Source organism: Egretta garzetta, unplaced genomic scaffold (assembly GCF_000687185.1).
Source record: "Egretta garzetta isolate BGI_Z169 unplaced genomic scaffold, ASM68718v1 scaffold725, whole genome shotgun sequence".
Lineage (NCBI taxonomy): Eukaryota > Metazoa > Chordata > Aves > Pelecaniformes > Ardeidae > Egretta > Egretta garzetta.
In genome coordinates this window covers 20458-36547 of record NW_009259599.1, presented here as the reverse complement: position 1 = coordinate 36547, position 16090 = coordinate 20458, and the positions used below count along the sequence as shown (strand labels likewise).

The 16090-nt window shown below is 55.9% G+C and overlaps 2 protein-coding genes across 7 annotated transcripts in view; one reads left to right on the top strand and one right to left on the bottom strand.

The window, feature by feature from the left end:
• Positions 1–10: 10 nt before the first annotated feature.
• The window catches only part of PLPP5 (phospholipid phosphatase 5), a 22822-nt gene continuing 6742 nt past the window's right edge, over positions 11–16090 (top strand). The window contains exons 1-10 of one of the 6 annotated variants that reach the window (XR_004841927.1): positions 11–155; positions 1682–1772; positions 2152–2215; positions 2985–3109; positions 3482–3652; positions 3981–4564; positions 4916–5080; positions 5537–5599; positions 6946–7031; positions 15558–15790. Coding sequence is in view for 1 of the 6 variants with exons in the window: in XM_035893813.1 (XP_035749706.1) it covers positions 51–155; positions 1682–1772; positions 2152–2215; positions 2985–3109; positions 3482–3652; positions 3981–4150 (726 nt within the window). In the remaining 5 variants the exon portion in view is untranslated. Of the gene's footprint in view, positions 156–1681; positions 1773–1833; positions 1883–2151; positions 2216–2984; positions 3110–3481; positions 3653–3980; positions 4745–4915; positions 5081–5536; positions 7032–15557; positions 15791–16090 lie in introns of those variants that run through there. The other 5 variants (XR_004841926.1, XR_004841928.1, XR_004841925.1 and 2 more) reach the window with 5 other exon arrangements.
• The window catches only part of DDHD2 (DDHD domain containing 2), a 13029-nt gene continuing 3837 nt past the window's right edge, over positions 6899–16090 (bottom strand). The window contains exons 2-18 of the mRNA XM_035893810.1: positions 15849–15957; positions 15361–15567; positions 14426–14515; positions 13954–14074; positions 12819–12908; positions 11422–11557; positions 10622–10830; positions 10428–10498; positions 10141–10260; positions 9838–9933; positions 9251–9379; positions 8989–9144; positions 8806–8908; positions 8626–8721; positions 8004–8190; positions 7591–7709; positions 6899–7054 (exon numbers count right to left, since the gene is read on the bottom strand). Coding sequence (XP_035749703.1) covers positions 7619–7709; positions 8004–8190; positions 8626–8721; positions 8806–8908; positions 8989–9144; positions 9251–9379; positions 9838–9933; positions 10141–10260; positions 10428–10498; positions 10622–10830; positions 11422–11557; positions 12819–12908; positions 13954–14074; positions 14426–14515; positions 15361–15567; positions 15849–15957 — 2011 coding nt within the window. The 3' untranslated portion in view covers positions 6899–7054; positions 7591–7618. The remainder of the gene's footprint in view (positions 7055–7590; positions 7710–8003; positions 8191–8625; positions 8722–8805; positions 8909–8988; positions 9145–9250; positions 9380–9837; positions 9934–10140; positions 10261–10427; positions 10499–10621; positions 10831–11421; positions 11558–12818; positions 12909–13953; positions 14075–14425; positions 14516–15360; positions 15568–15848; positions 15958–16090) is intronic.

Here is a 16090-nt window from a genome sequence, read left to right as displayed (position 1 = left end):
CTGCGGGCGCGGCCTCCCCCGACGCGGTGTTTCCCTTCCCCCGCAGGGCCATGGAGTTTGTGCCGCCGTTCCAGCGCGTGGTGCAGCCCGAGGAGATGTGGCTTTACAGAAACCCCTACGTGGAAGCGGATCACGTACCCACGCTGCCCATGCTTGTAAGTTCAGCGGTTTCCTAGCGGCGTTCGGGTTGGAAAAGACCTTTGAGATCGGCGAGTCCAGCCGTGACCCCAACCCTGCCGCTAAATGCGCTTCCTGCATTTTGCTTTTCCTCTATAAACGATCCCTTTAAAGCCAAGCGGCCGGCTGAAAGCCTGCGAGCGCCTGTAGTTCCTGATGCCCGTTACCGAAAGCGCGATTCCTTGTGCAATTCCTAGTGTGGGTGTTACTGCGAGCTGGACAGCGCTTGCAGTCGGGTTTCTCATCTTTTTAGGCTTTACCATCCAGGGTTGCCTTTGGGATTTTAACAAAGCTTATAAAAACCCCTGGGGACTTTTCACTGTTGTTTGTACTCGATTTCGCGCCCAGGTTACTCGGACCATGGAGGATGGCGTTATCTCCTGCTATCAGGGAACGTTTGGCTTGAAAGCGGCTATTTTTAGCAAAGTTCTGTTAACGATTTTAGTGTGAAAACGTTTTCCCTAGGTCTCTAGGCTCCGTTAAAAGGGTTTGATGCAGAACTGTAAGTGTTGGGGTTTAAGCAGACCGTAGAGGGGCTGTCCCTTCCTCGAGCAGGGGTGTTTCGGGGAGATGCTGTGGCTCCTGGGCTGGGCAAGCGGCCACTTTCTTAGGAAATGCACTTTTGATTTTCTGCAAGAGGTGGGCACTAAACATTAAAGGACAGGACCTTGGTGTAGCGTTTGGATTTGGTGGCCTAAAGCACGACACGTGCCAGGCTTCAGGTGGTAGCAGACTCCTTGGGAGCCTGTCGGACACACCGTGGACGTCCCCAGGGGGAAATCCGTCAGCGGTGGTGATGCTGCAGATGATAACTGGTTTTCTCGGAATCAGCAGCTCCTGTATTTTTTGCTGACGAGCAGCGTGGGTGCTGCTGACAGAGCTAATCCTTGTGCTTGCGGGGACGGGGAGAGGCGAGGTGCTGTGGCTGGTGCTGCGAAGGGACCCCCGCCAGCAGGAGAGCAGGGAGCTGCAGGCAGGAGTGACACGAAGCCGGCCGGAGCAGCGTGCCCGTGCCAGAGGTGCTATTTGAGAGCCTGAGGATGTGCTGGGCTTTTCTCGGAGGCGGGAAGGCTCTGCTACTCTGCCGAGCTCATGCGCTGAGTGGGTAAAGCACGGGATGCAGTGGGATGCAGGGAGGAGCTTTTTAGTGCCCGGCACTATTTATGCTGCCTGCGGTTTGGGTTTTTTTTCCCCTCACGCTTCGGTACAGGCGAGGTCCAGCAGCCCATGGGCTTGCTTTGTACGTGAGGCACTGCCATGGGGTGACAGGCAGGGGGAACAGCCATGCGCTGGGGAGCACAGGGTTAGCCAAGGCTTCCTGCAGACACAGCTAGGGCTGGGTTTGCTTTCTGATGGAAGTGCAGCGTTTGGAGGGGGCGGGTTGCTGCTCGGCTTTGGGGAAGGAAAGCGTGTTGTCTCTGTGAGCAATTGCTGTTGCGTTTGGAGGGACTGCTTAAATCTGCTTCGCTAACAGACACCTAACAGCCTTCTCGTTTTGTGGCAGTTCATCGCGTTTCTGTCTCCCCTGTTGCTCATTGTCCTGGCAAGGGTGTTCATGAATGCTGACCGAGAAGACACGCGGGAAGCCTGCCTTGGTGAGCTCCTTCTTATCTCAGAGAGCTGCAGCCCACCGAGGGGGCTGCCCCGATGCTGGCAAGGGTGTTCATGAATGCTGACCGAGAAGACACGCGGGAAGCCTGCCTTGGTGAGCTCCTTCTTATCTCAGAGAGCTGCAGCCCACCGAGGGGTCTGCCCTGATGCTGTGGCCGTGAGCCAGGGGTCTGCCCTGATGCTGTGGCCGTGAGCCAGGGGTCTCACAGTCCTGTCCTTTGCCCGTGCTGGGGCACAAGTGTTGTGCCAGGGGTATCAAAGCTGAGCTGTGTGGCTCCAGATGAAGCTTGAGCACTACCCATGCCTGAAGGTGCACGTTCAGGTTGTGGACGATGCTGACGTGACCTCTCTGCTCTCTCCTAGCTGCCAGCCTTGCTCTTGCCCTAAACGGGGTTTTCACCAATGCCCTGAAGCTCGTTGTGGGGAGGTAAGGAACCTGCTCATTCCTAGCTGTGCCATGCGGGGAGGGGAGGCACATCCACGCAGCAGTAGAGCTACAATACCAGGAGCAAGGGCCAGAAGCTGAAGTTGGACACACTCAGCCTGGAAAGAATGTGGTTTTTCAAGCTGTAAAGACAAATATTAGAACAAACACTGGTGGGGACCTGCTGTCTCCAGGCATCATTTAGGTGGGCACGTTCAGGCCTGCGCCAGGGAGGAGTGCCTTGGCACACGTGCAGGGAGCAGATGGGATGGTTTCGTTTCCCTGGGCCATGTGGTCAGGGTGGCAAAAAGCTACCTGTGCCGAGCCACAGCCTGAGAGGTTTGCTCCGGTGTGGCCACAGGCTGCGCGTCCGGGGCACGTTGAGGCTGTGTGGGAATTCGGTTCTTGTAAGGCATTTGCTCTGCTGGGCTGGACGGGGAGGATCAGCACAGTGCTAATCCTCGGGGGCCAAACGGGGTCCTGTCCGAGCAGCAGCAGGCCGGTGAGGGTGTGCTGCTGCAGCCTGGCTCTCGTCTGCCGACCCCTGCCTGCTCGAGCAGGACTGGATCTGGTTGCGACGCTCGGTTTGGCATTTCTTGCAGCCCGGGTCGCGCTGCCTTCCCTTCACACAGCGGAGGGAGCCGTGCAAGGTGGCTGGTGACCGCATTTGGACATGGGTGCTCCACGGGAGGGCTGGGTGCTCAGACATCTCCTGACACCGTGCTGGGAGCGCTGCACGCCCGAGGGCTATGTGCTTTGTTCTCTGCCCTAGGCCACGGCCAGACTTCTTCTATCGATGCTTCCCAGACGGACGAGCAAACGCAGAGCTGGTGTGCACAGGCGACCCGGGCATAGTGACTGAGGGACGCAAGAGCTTCCCCAGCGGACACGCTTCGTGTAAGTTTGCCATGCCCCCTACCCGCTGCAGCCCCACACGATGAACTGTGGTGAGCAGAAGCCCGTGGGGAGGGCAGCTTGGCTTTGCTTTCATGCACCCCACAGCTTTGGCCACGTTCATTGGCCTGTTCAGCTTTCCCTCTGCAAAGCAATGGGGTGATAGATGTAAGCTGAAGCTGTCTGTATCCCCTGGGAGGACCTTGCCAAGTACCAGCTTCTGCAGCTCCTCTATTGCTCGCGAGTTGGTGCTTCCCTTGGCTCATGTGGGCAGGACAGACGCCCTCTTCCAGCTCCTTCGCTGCAGCGGGGGAGAGGGTGAAGGTCGGGCTGAGAGCCTGGAGCCATTTCTGAAGCGACACACTTCTCTTTCAGTCGCCTTCGCTGGTCTCTCCTTCTCTGCCTTCTACATAGCTGGGAAGCTGCACTGCTTCACTCCCGGCCGGGGAGGCAGGGCGCTGCGGCTCTGCGCCTTCCTCCTCCCGCTGTTCCTCGCCACCCTCATCGCCGTGTCCCGCACCTGCGACTACAAGCACCACTGGCAAGGTGGGTCAGCGTCTGCCTGCAGACCTGGACGGGGGCACTCTGAGCACTGGGGGGGGGGGTCTGTGTTGATGCAGAGGAGCTCAGAGCTCGTGATGGCAACGTGGGGGTTTTGATTACTCCTCCAGTGGTAATTTTTTTTGCTGCCTGCACGGTGATGATGCTTTTCTCTTTGTTTTTGAAATACATGCCAAGTTTAGTTTTATAGCTGAGGGTCAAGTCTCCAATCCAGCTCAGCTCTGAGCAGGCTGAAGAGCTGCCTGGCGTAGAATTCGCTGGCGAGGATTGAGAGGGTAAAGGGAAGTTAACTCTCCTCTGGTCTCGCCCACAGATGTGTTGGTTGGCTCAGCAATCGGCTTTGTGCTTGCGTACCTCTGCTACCGGCAGTATTACCCTCCTCTGGTGGACTCCATGTGCCACAAACCATTTCTGTGCAAATCCAAACAACTGCCAGCACCCCAAGAGAAGTCTGCAGCTCCCAGCTTTCACCTGGATATATAGTGATGGGCTCCGTCCTGCCAGCGCCTTTCCTGCTGTTCCTTGAGTGCTGGGGCAGGGGAAGGGTTTGGAGAGGTTGGTCTGCGAGAAGTGGCTCAATTAAGGATGAATCTGAAACCCAAGCAGGCGTTCTTGGCAGTGCTGGTAAGTTGTCCTGCTCAGGGGCCTGTGTTGCTTTGTTAACCAAATTTTGTAGGCGTCCCTCCCTTCGGGCCTGCAGTGAAGCGAGCAAGGCACTCGGCGTGCAAGCCTGTGGGAGGGCAGCTCGGGTTATGAAAGATCCTGAAGCAAGAACTGGAAAAATGTGACAATCTGGTGTGCGCCGTCCGCGGGGTGGTCTTGTGTCCAGTCTGGAAAGCACCATCAGTCCTCTCCCTTCCATCCAGTCGAGCTCTCCCATCCCTTCTCATAGGAAACGTACATCGAAACGAAGTGCAGGATCTGCTCCCAACGCCGGGTTTAAGTCTGTCTTTTCAATCACAGCTGAGCTGATTTGGAGCAATGAGCACGAGTCTTTAACCGTGGGTTAGGTGGGGGAGAGGGAAGATGAAACCAGCACGGTTGTTACTGTGTTACTGTGCTAGCCCTGATTTTTTTCTAATTTGCCAAATAAAGGAGTTTAATTTTTGTAATGAACCATGGTACTAAAGCTTTACTTCAAGGACTGGGTTTATTGCTGTGTGGGTTTATTGCTGTGTAAGCCGCTTCCTTTGGTGTGTCTGCAGGGGTTTCTGGGTGGGTGTTTATTTTGTACCTCTTTCCTTGCAGCTTTAATACAATTGTAAAGAGATGACAGTCGGCAGAAAACGAAATGGTGTCTGAAAGCATCCCTTCAGAGGTGCTGGTTTCTCTGCACCGGGTTTGTTTTCTCAGACAATGGAAGGGTAGAGTGCTGCTGAGAAACCCAAGGCACAGCTGTGTGGCAGGACTGTTGTAAGTAGTTATTTGTCACTGGTCTCCTCCCTAGATCGTGTATTCTTGGGCAAGTGTGTGTACGTGCACACGGCAAGGGCCAGGCTGTGGCAGAGCGAGGCACGTGTGCCTCTGCCAAGCGCAGGACATGACAGTGATGGAAATACCACCCCATCATCTTCAGTTTGGGCCGCATAAGCCCTCTACAACTCTGCAACTTCAACAGAAGTTACAGAAATTGCCTTCCTTTCCCCTAAAATTGTGCATATGTGAATGCTTCACCCCCCTCCCCTCCCTCTCCCCCCAGACATGCACACACCACAGTCATCTACTTGTTTATTTTGGCTTTTACTGGAAAAGACATTAAATAACATTTAAAATGTATTTAACTTTTTTTTTTTTTACAAAGTGCATAACTTAAAAAGCTGATCATGAGAGTGCCCCGTGTTAAGACCATTCCTTTTCCTACTCTTGTAGGAGACGCTTTAGCAATCGGTAGCTCAGGCGCCGGCTGAGCAGCGTGCCTGTTTCTGCAGTCAGGTAAAAGAACAGCTTCAGTTCCTTTGGGACGGGAGGAGGGTTGTAGGCTGCAAACAAAACCTTTCAAATAGTGCAAATAACGTAGTACAACAGAGGACAAATGAACAGGCTGTGGAAAAAAGGCTCCTGACCCCATGCAGGGCAATGGTCAGTGGGAGGGAAAGTGGTCTGGCTCTTCCCAAAGGCTGTCACAGCAACCTGACACATCACTGAAGCGGCTGCCTCTGCCTTGCCCCAAGGCTCCAGCCTCAGCCCAGCCCCCGAGTCAGCCTGGGTGGGTTTGGTCGCAAAGGGGGGGATCACTGGAGGCTCTCTGGCCCCGTGCCCCCCGGAGCAGAGCTACCCCCCCACAGGCACCTGCAGACTCACCTGCCTGCAGAGCCGGCAACGTTCCTTCAGTGGGGCCATGGGGACACAGTGCCCAGACCCTGCAGATCTGGGCTCCGACTTCACTGGCTGCATTTTGTGTATTTAAACCCAAACCCAATGACTGGAGCCTGGCTGGCGTGAGATCCCCGTAGGCACCCCGAAAGCCATGCTGCAGCAGGATGCAGTGCCCCTGCAAAGCACAGAGTCCCTCCAGGCCTCTGAATTGCCTGGGGGCTGCTGCGGAGCGGCTGCTTTCCCCCAGTATGGCTGTAGTTTGATCTGGGGGTGAAGCTTTCCTCCCATATGGTTACGCCACTAGCTCAGTCCTACGCAAGCTGCAGGCAGTGCCTGGGGGAGGCCCTTGGTTTGCTGGCTGCCGAGGGCTGGGTGAGGATGCTGAGAATTCGCTACAGCAGGCAGGAGCGCCTGGGTCACGTGCGCACAACCATGCCGCTCGCACGAGCTGTTTTACAGGGCAGCCCTGCCTGGCACAGCCCATGGGTGCACAAACCATGCAGCAGCAATTCGAGGAGGTGAGAATGGCTGGGAGACACATTTCCGCTCGCTTCGCAGCAGACGCCTGCGCCCTGGGCTTCGCCTCCCAAGGACCGCAGTCCTTGTGCCTGGTGCTCTGCGCTAGGGCAGGGAGAAGTCAGCGCTCTCCTTCGCTCGACAAGGCTGCTATAGCTCTCTCCACGCTGCGTGTTTAAGGCTTTTATTCCTCAAGGGCACAAGCTGCGGGTTTCTGCACTATGCCAGGAGCAGCCCTCGATGTCAGTTCCTAGCCCAGAGAGCGAGTCTGCTTCGGTGCTAGAGGAGCTGGTGGGGTAACTTACAAGCTGGAGAATGAAGCGTACGTGTTGCCACAGGGAGTCACGGTCAAGTACTGTGTGTGTTCGAGTAGAAGTGTTTTCCCTTGACATTTTTTCCCCCCCCCGCCCCTACCCAAAATGGAGGAAAATCATCCTTATCTCCAGGTAGCAGCAGGTACTTGGGAAGCAGCATGCGGGGGACGCAGCAGCAGAGGAGAGAGGAAGGCAGAGAAGAAATCTGGACTTTCCTGGTGAGTAGTCAGTTGATGTGAATCTAAGAAAGCAAAAGGAGAACACAGGAATAGCTGCACTAGGGCAGCCCAAAATCCACCCAGCCCCGCCCCCCATGCCCAGCAATCACCAGCGTTAGGCTTCGAGGGCAAAAAAAGGTAAGGATGCGCCTTCCCCCTCGTGTCCCCTTGGCCAGCAATTGGCAGCAGAGGGTGAAAACACCCCTGCAAGAACCGCAGGGTCCACGCTGTGGGCCTGCTGTCTATAAGCAGCATTTAGCCCGGGAGGAGCCCCCGTCGTTCCCTCGATGGGCTGAACTGGTGGTAACCGTGCGCAGTTGCTGCTGCCCTTATCGTCAGCAGCAGCCGTTTGTTGGCTCTCCTCGTATCCACAGTGCTTATGTGCAGGGTGAGAGGAAAGAAGCCAAACGTGCTGACAGACCAAAGAAAAAACCCGACACAAGCTCCTGCCTGAGACACCGCGCTGTAAATAAGGAATATTATTCCCTCAGATGGACCAGATGTCCTCTGAGGAGTCCTAGGAAATTCGGAAGGAAGGTTTAGGCAGGATGCAGCTTACATCAAGTGGCCAGAAGAGCACAGGTTGGTCACTGGCTTCCTGGCAAAGGTTGATCCAGTGTGATGCCTTGTGTCTGGTAGATCTCCTTCAGAACCAGCAGAACCGTGTCTTCTGACTCCCTGGAGAAGGAGGACATGGGAATTAGAGGGGGACACTTCCCTCCACTCTGTCAGGACATCCGTGATGGTTGTGGGATAGATGTGGTGCCCAGCACATGCAGGCAGCACTAGGCAAGGAGAATTACGGTGGCCTCCCTCCTCTGCCCCTACCCACCCGCTGTGCCTGCCTTACAGGCAGGGGCGTATCTTGCTTACTCAGTTAAGGCTTCTCTTACTACCTTGGCTTTAAAAATGATAGCGTTCTGCTTACATCAGACATGAATTTGAAGCCTTGACGGCTATGCAGAAGCTTACCAATAGCAGAGATGCCCTTGTAGTGCAAATAAATACTCATTAAAGCTCTCGATCGGCTTCTCCTGCAGCACGTAGTCTATGCGATTCCCTCCGTTGAGCCTCCCCACGTTGATGAGGGAGGCCTCTTCCTTCGCTGCTGCGGGGGTCTCCTCTGGCTTTGTGTCTGAAGGAAGGAAGAGGAGCGATGTGGTTCAGCCCAGGGGCACCAGCAGCCGTGGAAGTACCACAGCCTCACCGTGCCCTCCCTTCGCCCCACGGTGGGCTCTTGCAGAGCAGAGGCAGCTCGAGTGCTCGGTCCTGCACCCCGCCAGGGCTCTCTCTTGGAGAACAGTATTGACTCAGACAGCTAGAGCAGGGTGACAGGCTGGGCAGCCTTCCAGAGTGGTCTGGTGTGCCGAGACCCCCAGGAGACCGTTACAGACCAGGTGGGTTGCCTCTTCTCCTCCGTCATCAGGCAACAACAGGGGAAGGCCACAGCATTTGGGGAGCCAAGCACACCCGCAGCTCAAAGGCACAGAAGAGCGCAGCAGTGCCTGGGTTTGACACCAGGATGGGCACCGGCGTGGCTGCAGGGAGCGATGCTGCGTCCCCAGCTCCCCACCGCCCCGCATGCACCACTGACCTGGCGCCCGAGTGAAGGACTGCCAGGCCACCCGCAGGGACCCCAGCAAGTTGTTCTTCAGGTCCACGCTCATGCGAGTCAGCCCTTCTTTCAGCTCTGAAAGGCAGGAGGGGTCAGCGTTGGGCCGGGGGCTGCCGCAGATGCCCAGGGCAGGGGGCGAGGGGCAGCCCTTTCCCTTACCCAGGTGCATTCTCTTCCTGCCCTTGTGGTGAGGCAGCAGCATGGGCTCAAACTCCAGGTCTGGGACGATCATGGGCTCAATCCTGTACGCCACCGGGTCAAACTGTACGGAGGAGGGGGACAGTGAGCCAGGGCTCGTGCTCCACGCGTCTCACGCAGGAAGGCTCTGGCTCTTATACCTACAGGGTGGAAGATGTTGAAGAAGCCTTTGCAGGTGGGCAGGCTGTAGTTTGGGTTGATCCGCTTCACTCCTCGCACCGTGAGAAACATCCCGATGGGAGACCCAAAAGCAAAGAAGATGGTGGGCTTGTAGTTTAGCTGAGGATAGTTTGCCGAGACCTAGGAGAGAGGGAGGTCTGCACTTGTTTCATGAGCCACACTCCATGCTGGTGCTAGGAGCGCCTCGCTGTTGCACTTAGAGCATGGTGCTGAGCTCGGCAGTTACCTGTCCTAAGCCAACGTCGCGGTATTGGCAATTATTGCCGTTGTCCGTGCTGTCCGGGTCGCGCTGTGACGGGGACCCGGGCTCGGCTCCGTGCTCCCTGCTGTGCCCAGGAGCTGCTGCTCTCTGGTCCTGCAGCAACACAAAGGGGAAACCCCGCTAGCACGGCTCCTGCAGCGAGCCCATGCCACGGCCCGTCCCACCCACCCGTGAGCGAGCACACAAGGCAGCAAACCACCCAGCACCCCTTATCCTCTGGAACCAGGGCAGGCTTGGCAGCAGCATCCTACTCCAGCCAACTGCCTCTCTAGCTGGCATCGCTAACTTCAATCCCCACCACCGTTAACAAGTCCTCCCGCTCTGTCATCACCCTCACAGGCCGTGGGATAGAGCGAGCCTGCAGCAGGGTAACACCAGCGTAAGACGTGGGAGCAGCAAGGAGCTCCGTCACCGCGGCCAGACACCAGGCTGAGCAAGGACAGCGAGGAGGAGGAGGTGCTCGGGGACTGATCCTAAACAGTGAAGGCTGCTGCTTGTCTGAGAGCCATGGGATGGGACCTGGATGAACACAAGCCGTGCAGGAGACAAACCTGCATCTCCGTCTTGGAGCTGATGTAATGAAGTATCTTCATTCTTGGTCCTAAGGGAATTCCCATTTCTTTGAGGTTTTTCTCTGTGCACAAGAACTGGAAAACAAGGAACCCAGGTATTGGTACAGGAGCAGAGGGGTGCGTGCGGTGAGGTATTTCTGTTCTCTGCAATTCTGTTCCTGCTGCACTCGGAGACGTTTCATGTGAGTGACTCAGTCCCAGGAAGATGTGCCCAGGGTGGGAGGACTGGGAAGAAAAGCAAAGAAGAAACAGGAGAAACAGCAGAAGAGGAGAGCTCCTTACCAGTGCTTGCCTGTCCATCTTCTCCTTCTCGAAAACATCACAATATTCGGACAGCTCCAGCTTCTTCAGGATTTCTTGTACTTCCTCAATGCCCCTGTTGCTTGAGGCTGTCCCGGACCCCTGTGAACAGAGCCAGTGGGGTTTTTGGGTTTTGCTTTTTGCTCGGTTATTTTCTCCTGTGCGTTTTGGAGTCTCTCCCCCTTCCCCAAGCAGCTGCAGAAGCAGGAGGCCGGTGCGACGCCGCACCGGCACAGCAACCCATGAGAGCGCCGCCGGAGAGCGCGTACCTCTTCGCTGTGCTCGTCCTCCTCCGGAGCAGCCTTCTGGTTCGTCAGGAGATCAAACAGAATGAGCGACCCTAGAAACCAGGCGCAGGCAGGCAGAGCGTCAGCATCTCATGGGGGAAAAGCCCTGAGCCTGTCTGGGAGGAAAGACCAGCACCCTCCCGGCATCCGCGGGACCCACGGGTGAAACCCCTTACCCAAACTGTGCCCCGCAATGGAGACCCCCCCTTTGAAGAGGGGGTTCCTCTGCAGGAAGAGCTGGTACAGGCGGTTCATTTCGGAGGCCACCGTGTCCACGATGGTCTGGCAATAGGTGGAGCTGTTGTAAAAGAAAACGTCCAGGATGGTGTCGTTGATGAAGTGACGCAGGCGGTTGATGCTGGGCAAAGTGATCCGCTCCAGGTCACTACGGGGGGGAAAAGGGAGAGAGGGAACAGCAGTTAGGGGTGCTGGTGGACCCCCCGCCACGTTTCTAAAGCAAAGTATAAGTTCAGAGAGGGATTGCCACCGCCTCAAAGGACAGCATGTTGTAATCCAGACCCTCTGCTCGTGCCAAGAGCGGAGGCAGAGCACAGCCAGTGCCCTTCTGCTCCAGGCAGGGGTAAGGAGCCTGACCTGCTCCCTCCCCTTCCCAGGGCACTGCAGAGCAGTGCCTGAGTGCAGAAGCTGGGTACTTGGTCTGCAGATGCGTTTAGCAAGGTGTGGATGTCCCCAGTCCCTCCCAATATTAGCCAGGGAAAGGCAGAAGCCTCTCCTCTCCGGCCTGGTGCTGATCAGAGCAGGCAAAACGGGGCTGCAAAAAGACGGTGGGGACGGGCTCTGGCACGGGGGTGGCTCTGCGGGGCCCCGTCTGTCCTGCTTTCCCCTGCACGCTCACACTCACAGCTTTGCCAGCAGCGGCCGCCAGGAAAAGCAGAGTGTACATGGGAAGAGGCTGCCTGTGTGCTTTGCCATTCCCACAGGACCGGAGGAGATGATGGCTGCCCGCGACACTTACACGTCCACCCCGGTGGAGTGGAGGGAGCTGTGCCAGTTCACAGGTAGAAACTCCACCCGGCCGATCTGCTGCTGCTCCTGGGCTTTCTTGAAGTGTGCTTGCAGCATGCTCAGGGAAACGTTCCTGAAGTCATTCACTGGAATCATAGAATCATAGAATCGTCTAGGTTGGAAAAGACCTTTAAGATCATCACGTCCAACCGTTAACCGGAAAAGAGCACGAACGCTGACCGAGATCCACCAGGCTACGGGGCAATCCTGCTGCATCAACAACACTTAATAAGATAAAAGAAAAGATCATTACCGGGGGAAATCCCACCAGGGTCTTTAATCCGCTGCCGCTACCCTAAGAGCTTGGATCTTTAACTATAAGATCAGGGGAAGGCTCTGTGTCCCTCCGTGTGTTCTTACTGGATTTTGCTGTCCTATCTGTAACAAGCCTCCTTTCCACAGGGGCAGGGCTTTAATGCGGCAGTCAGGATAAGAAAGGTACTTTTAGGAATTTAAAAAAAAAAAAAAAAAAAAATCTGTTGTGAAGATGTGTGTGTGAGAAAGGGAATCCCGAGGGAGGAGATGAACTTGGAATTGCTCAGTTCTGAGGGAGAAAGACGGATTTCCTTCATTTCGAATCATCAGCAGCCTCAAAAATAGTTTCGTCAGCTGAAACAGACTGCGTGAAAGCAAAGGTGTATTTTATAGGAACTGCAGACAGTCTGCTGTGAAAAATCTCAGCTCCCTCGATTTCTACACATTAAATCATGTCGGGCTTCCAGGCAGTGTCAGTGACCACCTCCTACCGAGCTGAAGCTCTGTGAGCAAACGATAACGAACAGGTCAGAGCGGAGTTACTTGGTTTAGTGCCCTCTCTCCAATACTGATCAACAGCGGGCGCTTGCGGGAGCGTGCAAGACCAGCGATACCTCTCGCACGCTCTCCCAGGCAGCTGCAGCTTGGGGATTTCCTGAGCCAGAAGCAGCGGCCCTGGTTTTGGTCCAAACTCACTCCCGGGGCTGCGGGATGGGGTGTTGCCTGCTGGACTTCACCCAGCGAGATTAACCCAAAGCAACAGTCTGAGCAGGTTACTAATTCGTTTAGCAGGTTTAGACAGTTACTTGGAAAATCTGTATCCGATTTGGGAAACTCACTATTCTGAGCAGCAGCAGAACACAGTGGTGAGAAGTGGCCGCCCGAACCTTTCCGAATGGGAGAATTTAACGGGTTGGTGAGCGCGGCATTCACGCTCCCCGCTGCACTCAGCAGATTCGGCTGTGCAGTGAGCGTCGGGGTGGTCGGGATGCGCTCTGACAGTGTTTCACATTGATCTGTGCAGATGAGGGTTTGCTGGCTCCGCGAAAAGCAGCGTATGGGAAGAGCACCCTGGCCGGGCTCCACACCTACCGCACTGGATGATGCTCCTGAAGCGAATGTCGCACGCTGGGCCGATCCCGTGCACCACAAAAACCAGGTGGTCGATTTGCAGCGGCTCTCCTGAGGAGGAAAGAAGAGTTGGGGGAGCACAGGCCCTGCGGGACTCACCGCTTGACGGGGAACTGACCCACTGAAACCGCATGCTCCGCAGGAGCGTGGAGCCCCCCTTCCTCACCCCAGCCAGGTAAAAAAAATCTCGAGTTGGTGCCTGGATTTTATGCCTGAAGGGCGGTGAGATTTCTCACGTTCCTGAACTGTTTGTCCTGCTAAATTCAGCTGCCCACCCTGGGATGGCTCTGGATCGATGGAACGGTAGCGAAAGGCGAGGCGGCTCGTCCCTTCTGTCACCACCCCCACTTCAGCGGGAGCGGATGGTCCTCGCCGCTCATGCCCACCCGGCCGTGGGGCACATTCGGTGTGGGAGAGGGCAGGACCAGGAGGAGTCAGCCCAGCTGCCTTGTGCCCAGCCTGCTCTGCCGAGCCACCCGGCCCCGGCGAGGCTGCACCTCTCAGGCAGAGGTAGGTCTTGTTCTCCACTTCCCACACGCTTGTTTGCATACGCACTTCCCTGAAGGCACGCACGCATGGAAAACGGAGGGATTAGGTAGGAGTGACTGCCTGTCCTCACCATGGGGACAAGTCCTGAGGCCTGACTGGGAGCTCTGGGGCAGCTGGAGCAGGCAGAGCTGACACACAGCTCCGGAGACGGGGAGAGCACATGCGCCAGAAAGTCACCTGCATGTAGGGAAGTGATAAACCCCCGTGTCCCCACCATGGAAAGAAAATTCTCCTTTATGAACATACACACCGAGACCTCGGGGGTAATTTCAGGCACTGCAGTGCTTTCAGCAGCTCCGGTCTCAGAGCAGGAGCTGGAAGTGCGCTGCCTTCTCCCCATGTGTCTGCCTCCTCTGTCTTTACTCTGCAGGCTCTCTGCTGCTAGGAAGGTTTCTGGAAACCATTTGGTTCCCTTCGGCACAAAGTTTTTAGATGTGCCCTTCATTTAAAGGATCATGGAAGCTTCTGTCAGCCTTTTTGAGAAAACGGGTTGGAAAACAGACCCTGTAACTTTGGAGGGGCGGCAGGGAGGGAGAAGCGAGCTCACCATTGGGGATCTCGGCAGCGATGTTTTCTACTCCTCTCTTCACAGTCCGAGGTCGACCTTGTTCCGTAGGAGTGGAGCCCCAGTCATCGGAGGTGGCAACCGGATGGTAGTGCACCATCAGCTTGTAAACAAGACAGCCTGTCATTAAGCTGCGCTGCATACCGTGGTTAAGCAAGAGGAGGAATTTTGCTACAACAGCTGGTGGGTGATACGGGGTGGTACCAGGCCGCGGTGTTTAACTGTGCTGGTACGAGTGTGTTGAAAAGAAACGTTAAGGTGTGGAGCAGCCTCTCTGCTGGCATTGCCCTCTGCCCGGCGCAGGAAGGCGAGGGGAATGCTGTTTGGACAGAACTGATTTCTCAGCAGACATGGTTAAAAGAAACAGCATAAAGCCAGAGCGTAAAGCCAGAGCATAAAGCCAGGCCCTCAAGAGAACGGAAGGGATGTCCTGGCTGGTCAACACGCTCCTCACCTTTGGGTTGTGCAAGATAATGATTTCCCTGCTGGGGGACTCCAGTTTCTTCTTCCACTCGTCCAGGGTGACAGCAGTCATGTAAGCTTCCTGGGGAGAACACCCTCTGTCAGTCAGTTGAAGGTATTGCCACGAATACTCAACCACTCAGGACATTCCCCACCCATTTTATGGCATCTCTTATCAACACACTTTGCAAAAGAGGCAGAGAAATCAGCCAGGTCAAGCTGGAGGAGCAAGAGAGTCATCTGAGTATCGCCTGCTGCAGAGTTCCCAAGAAACCCCACTTTAACAGCAGCAGCAGACTTCCCCATCGGTTGGGAACTGTATTTTTTGGTATATCAGAACACTTATATCTATATATCGCTACATACCTATCTTCCCAAAGAAAGGTCTCCAGCCATTAACAGTGGAGACCCCTGAAGCCTCTAACACTACCTAGCCTTCAGCGGGTCCCTGTAACGATGATTCCTCTTCCTTGCATTCACAACTCCCTTGGCTTTGGCGGAACCACAAGCGTGGTGAGGATGATTCTGACAAGGAGTCAAACTGGGGTTAGAGCAGACAGGGACAGGAAAGAAGAGAGCAAAGCTGCTAGAGCGAGGCTGCGAGCAAGGCCAGAGCCACACGGCATGCCGAGAGCACCCAGGCACTTCAACGCGTAGCAGAAGGATGCTGACACGGCTGGATGAGGGCAGGAGGAAGGGGAGGCCGCCCAGCCATGGCAGGCTGGCAGGGAAACAGCAGCAGCGTTTGCAGTTACATTAATTGGCTGCAAAAACGCCACGCCAAAGCCTCTTTTGAGCTCATGTCCACAGGCGTGACTGCGGTGCCGGTTGCCCCATCGGAGTTTGGGACATCAGGGCCAGTTCTGAACAATGAGAAGCCAAGACGCTTCTCGGCAAGATGGGTGCTACCAGGAAAGGCGTGTTTACCTCCAGTTCTTCGCTGAAGGTCTCCGAGTAGGGAATATACTTGTTGTCCTTGTCCCCCTTGTAAAACCAGGTGCAGCGACGCACTTCAGATACCTCCTCCTCCCAGTACACTGCGACACGCTGCCTCTTCTTCAGATGCACGTCGTACCTACCCCCCGATGTTGGGACGACCACATCTTCTTTGTCTCTCCCTGCAGGAACCAAGGCCTGAAATTAATGGCAAGAGGACCAGAAGGGCATGCTACCAGGAGGCCATATGCCATGCTGGAACAGAGGGATGAGACTGGAGCATCTTCTGTGGGCAGCACACGCGAGCACGTATGAGCAACGGCAGCAGACACCAACGTTCTCCGTGCCCAAGCACAGAGAACAGCGTCAGCGGGCATCCTAGGAGAGATGTCCCAAGTCAAACTTCCCCCAGAGGCAGAAGGTAAGATGAAGGCGTTAAGCTGCAACTCTCTTCCTCTCTAATTCAGGCACAGGCTTACGTGGACTCTTCCTGCCTCATTTAGAGAGTAAAACCTGAATTTGTGGCCCTGGGAGGCGCATTGCTTGACGGTGAAGGTGTGGGACTCCAGGCCTCCAAGCCATTCCCCTCTAAAATGGAGAACTCCGCACAGATCCCAACGCAGGCTTAAAATCCTGTCAGTTGGGTCTGCCCGCTGGCCAGGCTGCCGGCAGAGCACCCCGTGCCAGGCTGTGCTGGGCTCCGCCACGGCACTGGGGGCCG